The sequence below is a fragment of the Raphanus sativus genome, chromosome 6, assembly GCF_000801105.2.
Source record: "Raphanus sativus cultivar WK10039 chromosome 6, ASM80110v3, whole genome shotgun sequence".
In the NCBI taxonomy this organism is placed as follows: Eukaryota; Viridiplantae; Streptophyta; class Magnoliopsida; order Brassicales; family Brassicaceae; genus Raphanus; species Raphanus sativus.
In genome coordinates, this window is record NC_079516.1 from 37,011,280 (window position 1) to 37,024,973 (window position 13,694).

The 13,694-nt window shown below is 34.1% G+C and overlaps 2 protein-coding genes across 2 annotated transcripts; one reads left to right on the plus strand and one right to left on the minus strand.

The window, feature by feature from the left end:
• Positions 1-1,641: 1,641 nt before the first annotated feature.
• LOC108808361 (uncharacterized) lies at positions 1,642-3,731 on the plus strand. Its single transcript, XM_018580522.1, has 2 exons — positions 1,642-1,856; positions 1,952-3,731. The coding sequence occupies exons 1-2, from the start codon at positions 1,642-1,644 to the stop codon at positions 3,729-3,731; spliced, it is 1,995 nt and encodes a 664-aa protein (XP_018436024.1).
• Positions 3,732-6,853: 3,122 nt separating this feature from the next.
• Positions 6,854-8,835, minus strand: LOC108810003 (cytochrome P450 78A5). The gene is made up of 2 exons (XM_018582133.2): positions 7,815-8,835; positions 6,854-7,697 (listed from the first exon to the last, which is right to left on the minus strand). The coding sequence occupies exons 1-2, from the start codon at positions 8,739-8,741 to the stop codon at positions 7,080-7,082; spliced, it is 1,545 nt and encodes a 514-aa protein (XP_018437635.1). The 5' UTR covers positions 8,742-8,835; the 3' UTR covers positions 6,854-7,079.
• Positions 8,836-13,694: the final 4,859 nt, after the last annotated feature.

Sequence of the window (13,694 nt, forward strand, 5' to 3'; positions counted from 1 at the left end):
GGGTTAGGGTATAGTTTTATCATCTAAGTTGAGTTTTACTAACTCATCCTGAATTATTGAACGAGCCCGTACACTTTAAAAATACTATACTATATGCACCATGTAGTATAGTATGAACCTGGTGAATGTCATTATTTGAAAACGGGGAAAACTGTTTATATCTCGGATTTGGGTTGACATTTCCAAGTTAGGGTTTAGTGTTATCATCTGGGTGAGAGTTTTACTAACTCACCCTCATTACTCTATTACTTGTATTAGTGATATGAATTCATCTATGTCGTAATGTCAGTTTATTCTATTCAATAATATATTAGTACAACATCCATATAACCTTGCTACTAAAGTCCTCTGAATTATTGAATGAGAACTAAAGTTTAGTTCCTCGTACCTCTAAAAGTAGTATACTATATCTACTATGTAGTATAGTATTATGAACCTGGTGAATGTCATTATTTGAAAACGGAGAAAACTGTTTATATCTCGGATGTGGGTTGACATTTCCAGGTTAGGGTTTAGTGTTATCATCTAGGTGGGGGTTTCACTAACTCACTCTTATATACTATTTTGTTTATATGGAATAAAACATTCTGGTTTGACTGTGTGAAGTATGAATAGTGTACGATAAATATTGGCCACATTTCATTTTGTTAACATCATATGTATGTGTTTAATTTACCATATATTATTTTGTTACATCATCTCCAATAACACAAAGGAGTTTAAGCCAAAAAAAAATGGATTGACTTCATAAACCATCGTGTCATCTCTTTCTTCTTTTGGTATTGGCAACTTACACATGTAGAGGGTATAACCGGATAATATGAGACACAAATGATAGTTTTTTAATTATGTCAACATCAATGTCATACACTTAATTTCCATTATTTCCATTATGATTTTGATTATTAAGCAAATAAGCCCATTTTTATATTTATAGAGATAAATATAATATTTTATACTATAGTCTAATTCTTTTGACTATAAAAACGAATTTTATTTTTTCTCTATTTTAGAGATATTTATTATAAAAAAGAGTCGGAGATGTTCTAACATCTAATGCCTAATCATTTGATAGTACTCAAAGTTAAGATAAATAGTATTATCTTCTGAGAAATCACAGTATTCCTCATTTACATATTTACATGTTATTTGATATTTTTCTATATAAAAATGAAAATCTGGAATTTATAGTATCCTACACTCAACTATGGCTTCGGGAAAAACAAATCAAGCCTTACAACTTTTTGGGCTATTTCTAGATATGGGAAAACGGCCAATTCCATCATGAACATGATCTCTCCATTGTTTTCATACACGAACTATCGGATCAAGCCGAAAACACCATGAACTAATTCTTTTTTTTGAATTTCAACCATAAACTTTTGCAATCTGGTTAATTACTACATAACCGTACCTGATTTCGATTTACCTAGCTTCGGGTGCTGACATGGCACACACGAACCTATAACAGATTTGGTCGGTTTAGTGACGAACCAAATTTAAAAAAAAAAAATCTTTTTGACAAAACTACGTAGTTTTGTTGCCTTGACTTAAACATACAATTTGGGGAAAATAATTATTAGGGTTACCGTGATTTGCAGAAACAAAACGAAGAAGAAGAAAGAAGGAAAGAGAGGCGACATGGGAGATGAGCCAGAGAGGGATGAAACAGAGAGGTATGAGGCAGATTCAGAGGCAGAGAGATATGAGGCCGAGAGGAATGAGCAACAATTTGATGAAGAAGCAAGAGTAGAAAGGAATGTGGCTGATTTTGTTGATGAAGATTTTGATGAGTATGCTACACCTGTATGTTCAGACGATGATGAAGATGGTGTTGAGAAAGAAGGGTACTTGAGGTACATAAAAGGCAGTGTGATCTGAAATTAAGACAAGCTTTTGACAGTTTGGAGGCTTTCAAAAAAGCTATGGTTGACTATGTGCTAAAGCATAGGTGGAATATTAAGTATGTGCGTTGGGAGAAAGACAAATCAGAATTGAAATGTGCTAGTGAAGCTGAAGAAGGAGAGGAACAATGTATGTGGAAGATTTACTGCTCTTATGAAGAACCGTTGCAGAAGTGGCTAGTTAAAGTGTTAATGAAAGAGCACACTTGCATGAGGAGTGGACGTTCAAGACTGCTTACACAAGAGGCTATTGCTGGGTTGTTCGTTGATGACATAAGGGAAAATCCTAAATTAATGCCGAAAGAGATTCTAGAAGATATTCAGAAGCGTTGGGAGTTAACTGCAACCATAGATCAGTGCAGGAACGCAAATAAAAGGGCATTAGAAATTATCAAAGAGGAGCAAGACTTAGAGTTCTCACGGCTTAGAGATTACAGAGTTGAGTTATTAGAGTCGAATAAGGACTCATCAGTGCATCTAGAGACAGTCCAAAGTGACGATGGTAGTGATGTATTTTACAGATTCTATGTCTGTTTTGCTGCATTGAAGAAGACATGGACCTCCCACTGTAGACCTATCTTTGGTCTTGATGGATGCTTTCTTAAATGCACAACAAAAGGTCAACTGTTAGCAGCAGTCGGAAGAGACGCCAACAACCAGATGTTCCCCATTGCTTGGGCTGTTGTTGATGTTGAAAATGAACCCAACTGGAGATGGTTTATTGAGAAGCTGCAAATCGACTTAAACCTGCAAGATGGTAATGGATTTACTGTGATTTCTGACAGACAAAAGGGGTTGTTAAATGCTGTAGAAGATTTATTACCACGGGTCGAGCATAGGATGTGTGCAAGACACATCTACGCAAACCTAAAGAAGCTATATCCTAACAGAGCTGACATGAAAGGATTGTTTTGGAAGGTCGCAAAGAGTTACAATACAGCTCAATACAACAAAAGGGTGGATGAAGTTAAGGCATACGACATGGATGTCTATAACTCAATGATGATGAAGAATCCCAAAAACTGCAGCCTTGCTTTCTTCTCACCAACATCTTCATGTGATGATGTAAGTAACAACATATCTGAATCCTTTAACCATGCCATAGACCCTGCAAGATATATGCCATTTGTGGAGATGTTAGAGACGATACGCCGAAGAGCTATGCTTCGGATAGAGGCAAGAAAGGTTATATCAATGAAACACAGAGGAAAGTTTAGTATTAAAGCAGTGGAGAGAGTGGAACTAGAGCAGACAAAGATCAGGCCGTGTCAGGTATATCCTTGTGGTCATGAAAGCTTTGAAGTGAAGGAGAAAAACTCATCATACAAAGTAAAGATGTTGGAGCGTAGTTGTACGTGTAGAAAATGGGAAATTTCTGGGTTGCCTTGTCGTCATGCACTGAAAGTTATTGTAGAGAAGAAGCGAAAGAAAGAGGATTACATTGGTGATTGCTATCTCACTTCAAAGTGGAGAATGCAATACCAAACACCAATTGAGGCTGTTCATGGTGTGAATTTTTGGAACAAGACTGACGAGGCTGTGATTGTGCCTCCAACAACAGAAGATACAGATTCAGCGTTAGGAAGAAAGAAGATTCCTAAGAGGATAAAGGGGAAGAACGAGTCACCGAGCAAGAAGAAAACAAAGGTTACACAAGAGTCTCCAACAAAAATTTCTAGAGCAAGAAGAACCATCCATTGTGGAAGATGTGGAGCAGCTGGACACAACACACGAGGCTGTATTGGCATTGGTGTTGAGATTCAACGTCCACCCAAGAAGAACAAGACAAGCTCCCAACAACCAATGCTTAGCCAAGTGATCAACTAAAATGTTTTTTCTGGTTTTTTCTGACTTTTTCTAGTTTTTATTATGCTATGCTTCGGATATGCTATGGTTATGTTTGATGTGTTTTGAAACTAATTTGTGTTATCTCCAAGACTTTTGTTTGGTAATGGTACTTTTTTTTATGCGAAAGCCACTGTTTTTGGTGTTTAAAATAGAGCATCGACAGCATAAAGAAGAGCTCCCTGCTGTTTCTTTTTTTATCTGTTTTTTCAGAAGAGACTCTGGTTTTGCTCATTTTTTTCTCTGTTTTTACAAAAACCTTTTCTTTGTTTCTCTCGAACTGAGGATCACCCCCTCCTTTCTTTTCTTGTCCATGGGCATATAATCAATGGAATTATTTCAGTGAATAAAAAAAATAGAGGCAAACACGTTTCAGACATGACACGTTCATCTTCTTACTACATAATACATGTCTTATTACACAGATAATGCAGATTTATAACCAAGCTACATAAAGAACTTATACAAAATACCAAACACTACAACACACACAACCATGTTCTTCAAGCTCCTAAGTTCCATCTTCAGTGTCCTTTTCAAATCCTCTTCCTCTCGGCCTCATACCTCTCTGCCTCATACCTCTCTGGTTCATCCCTCTCTGTCTCCTCTCTCTCATTCTCAGCTCTTAATGACTCATCTCCTTTTGTCTCTGGCTCATCTCCCATGTCACCTCTCTTTTCTTCCTTCTTCTTCTTCATTTTATTTCTGCAAATCACGATGAGCCCTAATAATTATTTCCCCCAAATATGTGTTAAGTCAAGGCAACAAAACTACTGTCATTTTGTCAAAAAGATTTTTTTTTTAAATTTGGTTCGTCATTAAACCGACCAAATCTGTTATAGGTTCGTGTGTGCCATGTCAACACCCGAAGCTAGGTAAACCAAAATCAGGTACGGTTATGTAGTAATTAACCAAATTGAAAAAGTTTATGGTTGAAATTCAAAAAAAGAATTAGTTCATGGTGTTTTCGGCTTGATCCGATAATTCGTGTATGAAAACAATGGAGAGATCAGGTTCATGATAGAATTGGCAGTTTTCCCTTCTAGATATAATAAACATCGAATACATATTTGACAATTTAGTATTCGTCGACAAATAATATCTTATCAATATGTGATACAAGTTGTAGGGGTGGACACAACCCGTTTTTTTTGTATTTTTAGTATATTTAGTACACGATTTTTCTTGTAAGTGTAGTATAATTTTAGATTTGTAATTAGTTTATTAAAAAAAGTATTTACAGTATCAAATACTTACTAAAACAGTAGATTTACACATTATTTGTCTTATCTTATTATTTGTTACTTGTAAACTACTTGAAATATACTTAATAATTATTTATCATTTACTTGGTAATTGTTGAAATTCCAAGCTAAATAATTTAACTATTTATAAAGAATATCTTAATGTTTTTCAATGTTCTAGTCATTGTGAAAAACAAAATATATAAGAAAAACTCCAAAATTCTATAAGAAATATATAACATATGTGTAATTTACTTAAAAATATGAAAATATAAACAAATTATTTTAATATAATTTAAAAAATCTATTATTCTTCATTAGTAAAAACGATTAACAAATTAACAACGTAGATAGTTACTTCTATTTTGATATTAGATATTTATTTTATACTTTTTTTGCTAAAAATATTTATTTTATACTTACAATTAATTTAAATAGATGACTTGATATTCAATTTACCTAAGACAAATATCGAATTTAATGGGTCAAGTAGAGAATAAGTAGCAACCCTTAACAAACTATGCATACATAATAACTAAATCATCACTTTCACATTAGAATATATAGACAAACATCAAGTGTGGAAAAAAAAACATCAAGTGTGGAAATAGTACTTAATAATATATCTAATCATCTGATGAAACCTTCTAATCAGCCAATTAGATTTCATAATTAAACACTTAAACCCTTTATGTCACTCTTCAACCCTAAAAGAACCATATTAAAAATAAAATAAAAAAATCAAAGCCAGTAAAAAGAATATAGCGTCATCTAAAGAGCTGTGTTTTCTTTTGCCTTTTAGTGGATTGAACAGACTATTAATATCCCTGGAAATGCTTACAATCCAAAAAATATGTTTTTGTGCAAGTAGACATTAAACTTGCGTAAAACATTGAGTGTCACAAATTTACAAGAGATATACTATGGTTGATTTTCTTAGTTATTCCCGCCTTTCTAGTATCTTTGATCATGTCGTAATGATGGATCAGCATGTGTAAGAAGAAAATCAGTTGTTCATTATCTACTATCATATTATAGTGGGTTAAATAGCGTAATATCCAATGATTTACTCACATGTTAGAACTCTGGATCATCTCGATCAACATGCTAACACATGATCCAGCTGATATTTTCATCAATGATCATAACGTGTACTATATTGCTGGCACGGAAACACCTAATTTATCATATTTCAAAACAAGATCAGTTTGTTATTGCTAATGTGTTACCATTGATATTGTCCTTCTGAAAGACCATTAATTTCTCATTATTATTTGTCGTATTCTTCTTCTGCGATGTAATATGCAAATCTTTATCAATAAAGCAAAGCGTATTAAAGAGAAAATCTTATATTGAAAATATGTATGAGACTTGGATAATATATAAGAAATTTGAACCACTACATTTATTGTCAATTAGTTTAAAATTGAAGTCCAAAAAATTTAATACGGTATCAGAGCGGGTTCATATTCTGATCCATTAATCCGTTCTGGATAGTGGTATGTTCAATCTAAAAAAGTATGATGAATTCTGTGAGATTAATGGTTATAAGCACTACTGTCAATTGATTTTAAGTTGTAAGCTTAAAAAGCTTATGAAGCGTTAAAAAAAAAACATGTGATGTACTAGACCATAAAAAGAAAATTTACAGTTACATATTCTCTCGGATTACCAAAGTGCGAGCAAGCTCACTAAATCCGACGAGTCAAATTCAATATTATTTGAAATATTTCAATATTAGGCATAACTGATAATTCATAGTACGAGAGGGAACAAAATTAAAATATAACTGTACGTGATCTTTGCTGGTAAAATAGTACGATAATTCATATTGCATAAACTTGACTAATCAATTTTATATATGTGATATATTATTGAATAGCCACTAAACCAAAGCCGACATGAAGCATGAAGCAAACATAAAAGCTAAGTGAAAAAAACTTGACACCAAAACCCTAGAGAGGTTTAGCAGACGTGCCAAAACCCTAACTTCCTAAACAAACCATAATTATTAATTATTAAAATAGACTACCGTAGTAGTTATTAAACAAGTACCTTGACCCGATACAACAGATAATCGGATCCATCAACCAAAACGAACATTCCTTGGAACAGCCTTACACTTTAACGGCTTCTTCATCTCCATAGACAGCTTGAGAACCTCAGTGAGCTCCACATCACAAGAACCCTTACCCCATTCGAAATTCTGAATCATCTGAGCAACCCATAGATGAACAGTGGCTAGACCCATTGCCTTACCCGGGCAAACCCGACGACCCGAACCGAATGGAGCCAACCTAAGATCCGAACCCATGATACTGACTTCTTCACCTTCAATAAACCTCTCAGGCTTAAACTCTTCAGGGTCGGTCCAGATTTTATCGTCATGTGTAATGGACCACATGTTGACCATAGCTACGGTTCCTGCAGGGATAAGGTTGGGACCTACGTTGACATCGTGGATAGCGAGACGGGCCCACGAGAGGAGAGGGCCAGGTGGGTGGAGCCTCAGGGTTTCTTTGACAATAGCTTGAAGGTACGGCAGTTTTGAGATGTCGGAATCAGACAATGATCTAGTGTTGTTACTTGTAACGGAAGCTATCTCTTTAAAGAGTTTTGCTTGAATGTCTTGATGCAATACCATTCTTGCAAGTACCCATTCCACTAGAATCGCAACTGTATCTGTCCCTCTAAATATCATTTCCTAATAAAAAAATCAAAAATCCACATCAAAAATTATTAAATAATTAGAAACATATATTAGAAACATATTATTTTTAAAAAAACTTATCATAAAAACAAATACAAGTAAAGAGTTTACCCAAAGAACAGCAATCATGTCGGAATCAGACAACTTTTCATCCTTTTGCAAGCCAAGCAAGACATCAACGAAGTCATTTTCCTCTCCATTGAGATTGTTGCGCGTCTTCGTCTTGTGCTTCTCAATTATGCTGCCGACAAAAGTGTTGACTTCAGAGACCAAAGCTCTACACCTCTTCCTCACTCCTTGGAAGTCAAACCAACGAAGAACACCAAAGTGATCACTCCAGTTAAATATCCCAAGCAACTCATAACCTTCACTCACCAGCCTCTCCAGAAAACATCCATCCCCATTAACTTCATCAAAGTCGTAGCTTTCACCAAAAACAGTCTTTATTACATTATTCAAGGAACCAAAGTGAATCACCTTCTTCACTTCAACTTCACCACCACCAACGCTCTTAATTTTTTCCACCATCTCCATACCGATTCCAACCCTAACACCTTCGAAACTCGCAATTCTTCTCGGACTGAAAAGATGCGTTGAAGCGATTCTCCTCAGGTTCCTCCAGTACTCACCATATGGTGCGAACCCCATGGCGCGGTGGAATAGTAGCTCGTAAGCTGACTCCTTAACCGGCCGGTCAGCAAAAGCAGAGCTGTTTAGAATCTCTTTAGCCGTGTCCGGTTCACTGGAGATCACAAAACGCGTAAACCCAACGGAGAACGCCATCAAAGAAGAGGCCTTAAAGCGTTGGGCAAGCGCTGTGAGAACGCGGTGAGGGTTGGAGCGTGAGAAGACGGAAAGAGAACCAGATGGACCAGGAATCGAAACGCGAGTCTTAGACGACTTGGTGCAGGCCCATGCGAGCCCACCTGGTGAGAGAAAGAAAGCAATTGTGGCTATGAAGAGAGAAAGCCAAGCAAAAGTTTCGAAGGTAAGCAGGTTGAGAGAGTTAAAGAACAGAGTGTAAGCTTCTGGAGACATTCTAGGCTTGAGTAGTGAAAGAAGAGAGAAAGCGTGTGTGTGAAAGAGAGAGAGAGAGAGAGCAGAGAGAAGTACCGAGAGTTATGAAGATATGAAATGGTATGCATGGAAAGAGTGTTTAAATAGACTGTCACTTGGTGGCGTTGCATCACTGATATTTTAATGTTGGATTAATTGTTTTTAAAGTTTGTATTAACATTGATTATTTTGTCTTTAGGTCAAAGGAAAGTCGATAACTTTTACTGATGAAACCATGGAATGGTGGTGTAATTCTTGATATCGCTGTGACTTTGTTATTTTCAAAATTGTTTTGAAAATCACCATTTTTAAAACGTAACTTTTGTTGCAAAAATGTCCTTTAGATACAGTTATTATGATAAAATTATAATATATCTGCTAACTTTGTTAGACAGAAAAATAAATTCGTTTGTTAAAACTTTAGTCCTAATATATTGTTATTGTAATGATTTTTTGAAAAAAAAATATTATAATGATTTGGGAGTGTTTCTAACCAGAACCAATAATTTTCGAAAATCGTTAGCATGTAGTAAAATGTGATTCATATGGATTGTGTGGGAATTTAAAAGCTAAAGATTTGGTGTGTCATGCAAATAATTTTGCAACAAAGTCAAGATATTTTCTGCCACATACATTGAAAATGTTTGTAATACTTCACTCCATAAACTTCTAAAACAATTTAACATAAAGGAGAAATATCAACCTCGCATTAGAAATAGTAGCTAATAATAATAATCTGATAGGAATTTATTCGCTTTCCTTATAAAAGTTAAGATATATGGTGGAGTTAATTAACTAAAAAGTACTAATAGTTGTATAATGTTAGTATATTGGAAAAGAGAAATAATACTAAATAAGAGAATCGAAATGAGAATCACAGCCGTCATTGCCACTCTTATCAAAGTTCTTTTAATGGTACGGATGTATTAGTATCTTATTGATGCATTTTGTGATAATATTACTAAAGAAAATGAAGAAAAGTTAACTGAAATGGTAAGAAAACCTTCTTTTAATACATGTTTATATATATATATATTAATCGACCTGAATAATCATGAAATCAAAACCGGTTGCAAACCCAGTTTGAACAAAATTTTCAAAATCAAACTATTACAACATAATTTCGTTCGTCCACTAAATCTGGTACATTCGCTAGTTCGTTTTTCGAAATACTTTGGAATCGGTTTTCATTTTCAACTATTGATCACGGCACGGTAAAATTCTTCCAGTTGTTTCGGATGTTGAGACTTCACATGTCATTTTCAGAGTAGTTAGATCTCAATGAATTCCATGAAACTTATAATCGTCACTGTTTTTGAAAAACAAGACGAATAATAAGAGATTGTTCTGAATACTTACCATGATGCCTTGCAAATGTTACCAAAACCGAAGATGTACAAAATGCCACACAATGCCTGAAACGCAATCCTAAACGAGCAACTGCCTACCTAAAGCAACAGGCTGATAAGGAGACACCATCAAACCGCAATCTTTTAAATATGCACATAAAAAGAGAATCGCCTGTGAGGAAAACTAAACAACTGAAACCTTCCCCACACTATGATGATGGAACTGAAGCGAGGTCCCCACATCACCGGCTAGATCCAAGCCGGTCAAACTTGAATAACCAGCGAATCCTAACTCCGGTATAGAGTCCATACCAGTCTTCGATGGTACTTCCAGTAAAAACTTTGATGGAGAAACGAGGAGAGATCATAGGCAAGCTTAAAGGAGTCCAACCAATGAAAGACACAACAACTGCAAATGATGAAATGGAAACAGTGGTACAAAGGAAGAACAGCTGCAAAATGAGTGGAACACAACCATAGACGACATGACACCGAACATCACCCTCAGCTATGCACGATAACTTCAAAAAGGTGTAGCCACCACACCACCAAGGATGTGTCGTCGATGGACAACACCCGCCTCCCTTGAACTAGAACAAAGCGTTTAACCCTCAACAAGACTACAAACTGACAGTAAGGGGTAATCTCCTCCCTCCTCTCAACCAGCACGACAACCACCACAGAGAGAGACCACGGAACCACCACATGCCTCCAGCTCGAGAACACCGACAAGATCTACAAATTAAAATCAAGAATCTCCAGAGCCAGACGCTAAAACCGACTACGCCTTACCCCAACTCTCACCGCCTCATTGGAACTTTGGAACAAAGTTAGCCAACCACGGATCCAACCCCTCTGGAGCCGAAAATGTCTTTCTAGAGCGCCTAGCATCTCGACAATTTGGAGAAAGAGGATGAAGGCAGAGCAAAAAAAACAAAGAAAAAAAACAGAAGTAAGAAATTCCAGTGGTAATGCACACAACTAACAGTTGTCAAAGTAGATCGGAAAAAACGATAATGAAAATTTTGTTGGGTTTAGAAAGTAAAAAAATAGAGAGAGAATCTATATTAACTTGTTGTGGTAACAAAACATCTATTTTAGATATTTTAATTTTCAGAATATGAGAGGTATTCAATGAAATTACAATTACTTGAAATGAGTTTATAAATCAATAAAATTTTACAAAATGTACATAATTTTCCAATTTTTTACAGAATTGATGCAGGTTTTTTTTGCTTTTTGTAATCAAAATATAAAAGTTAAATAAATTCGAGTTCTACTTTTTGCTTTCCACTAATAAATATGAGGAAATAGTAATACATGTGGCGATAATAAATTGGAGTAAAAGTATTTTCCACTCAGTTACTCTGACTTTTAGCCAATCAGGTGAAAAGTGTTTTTCACCCAATAACGCCAAATAAGAGAAAAAATAGACTAATCTATTACTCTATAACTAGCGAGAAGAAAAGTTTTACTCCCAGTTTCACTTTTTTGTTTCCTCCTCTTTCAACTTTTTTGTATCCCACCATTTTACTCTATTTTTTACCAATCAAAGCCGTAGTTTTAGATCTAAAGGCGGAGTTAATACATCTGGCATCTAATTCTAAGGCGTGCTCACATGTTCGAAGCTTTTACATCACAATTCGATATTTTAAGAAATAATCAAACGAGTTAAATTATGAGACACGTATATGGAGTCAAATCGGTAGTGGAGTCAATATCAATATCATAAATTCATAATTGTAAAAGCAAATCTTTTCCGTGTGATTATTATCTTTAGAGGCCTCGCGTGGTCCTTGTAATTTTTGTACAATCACAAAGCTTCTTTAGTTTTTTTAATATATTTTATACAGTTCACATTGCTAATTTTATTGTTTTACGGGGTTTAGACTGTAGACGATAAATAAATTAACAAATAACAAATAATTGTACTATGATATGTAAGTAAAAAAATAATAATCTATTCTATTAATTCTTCAACATGTCCAATTGATAAATGTTGTATCTATTTTAAAAATTTTATAACTGCATTATATAAATATATACACACCTTTTTATAGTAACTGCAGAAATAAAATTAGTTATGCTTCTTCCTGCAGATCAGTTCGCACGAGCAGTTACATCTCTAATCTCTATCTTTATTTTGTTCACTCTCTAATCTCTATCTTCCAATATAACATAACAAATAAAATCCAGACAATCAACTTATATATTCATGGTTAACCATGGCTGTTTTTGGTTTTATAATGCAATATACAGTAACAAGTAAAATGAACAAGAAGCTGCAATCTTTGTACAGAAAAACCATTGTAAAGATCTAACAATTCGTGTATAAATACAAAAATGAAAAATTCGAAACTTTGAACAGCAAAAGTTCGAAACTTTGAATCGCTGGTTGAATCTCTGAATCGTTGTGCGAATGAAAAAAAGCAGCAAAACTTGATCAAGGAGAATGAAACATACAAAACCAAGGCGGCAGTAACTCTTTTCTGCTTAACCTAATTCGACTAAGGAAAAAGATAAGAAAATTACGCTTATGCCATTAGTGAAAAAACAAAAAGATAGAAAAACTGAAAAATGCTGTGAGTAGATCGAACCCGGGATAAAGAAACATGCGCGTACGGTTTCACTAGGCCACCAAAAGATTTTGTAAGTCAATGATTATTATGTTTATATAATTTTTAATGTTAATTGTATGGTATAAGTTTGAAATAGATTATTATTAGCTCAATTTCGAATTTCGGTTTTCTAACCCCTTAAATTTATCAATTAACAAAGCACATGACATGATGTTAAAATAGAGTTTAAATAAATTTTTAATAGAAATAAATATTCATATACACTCATTTAGTTTAACGGGTTTTAGATAGGTTATTTGTTTAAAAAATATTTATTAAATGTGATTTTACTTTAATTTATTGAAAACCATATTAACCAATTTTTATATATTTATATTTACTTAAAAATATATTAAAATTAAAATGTTCAAACATTAACAAAAACATTAATCGGTTTATAGTACGGGTTGAGTTTGATATTGGTTTTCTGATATAACACTTTAAAAACCATTTGATTTAATAACATAGTATCAGACTTCGATGTACACTATTACAAATTTCACTAACGGTAAAAGGAAAAAAGCTAACCAACGACTAGACTTATTTGTCCAGTCCACATGGACCTTTGTACCTGATTGATCATTGGAAGGTTGAAAAAATTAGGTTTCGTAGAATCTTCGGCACGTTAAATGTAGTCGCTGATTTTTTACTTTTCAATCAGCTTCTTGGACATTTTCCGTGGAAAACTATTGGTTGCATGTAAAACTATTGGTTGCATGTACAAATAATTAGTTTATTGATAATTATATATTATAATATATAATCGATAACAAAATAAACTAATGCTAAATCATAACAATTAACATAATCCACAAGATCGTATAATCTTATTTTAGTATAAAATAAAAATCTAATTTACTATTTAGAAAAAAACACATTTTAATAATACAACTAAAAACCCAAAAAGTTAATAATTTAAAGTTACGTATTGGTTCAACCAGTGATTCAACTGATAATCGGTTTTGGAT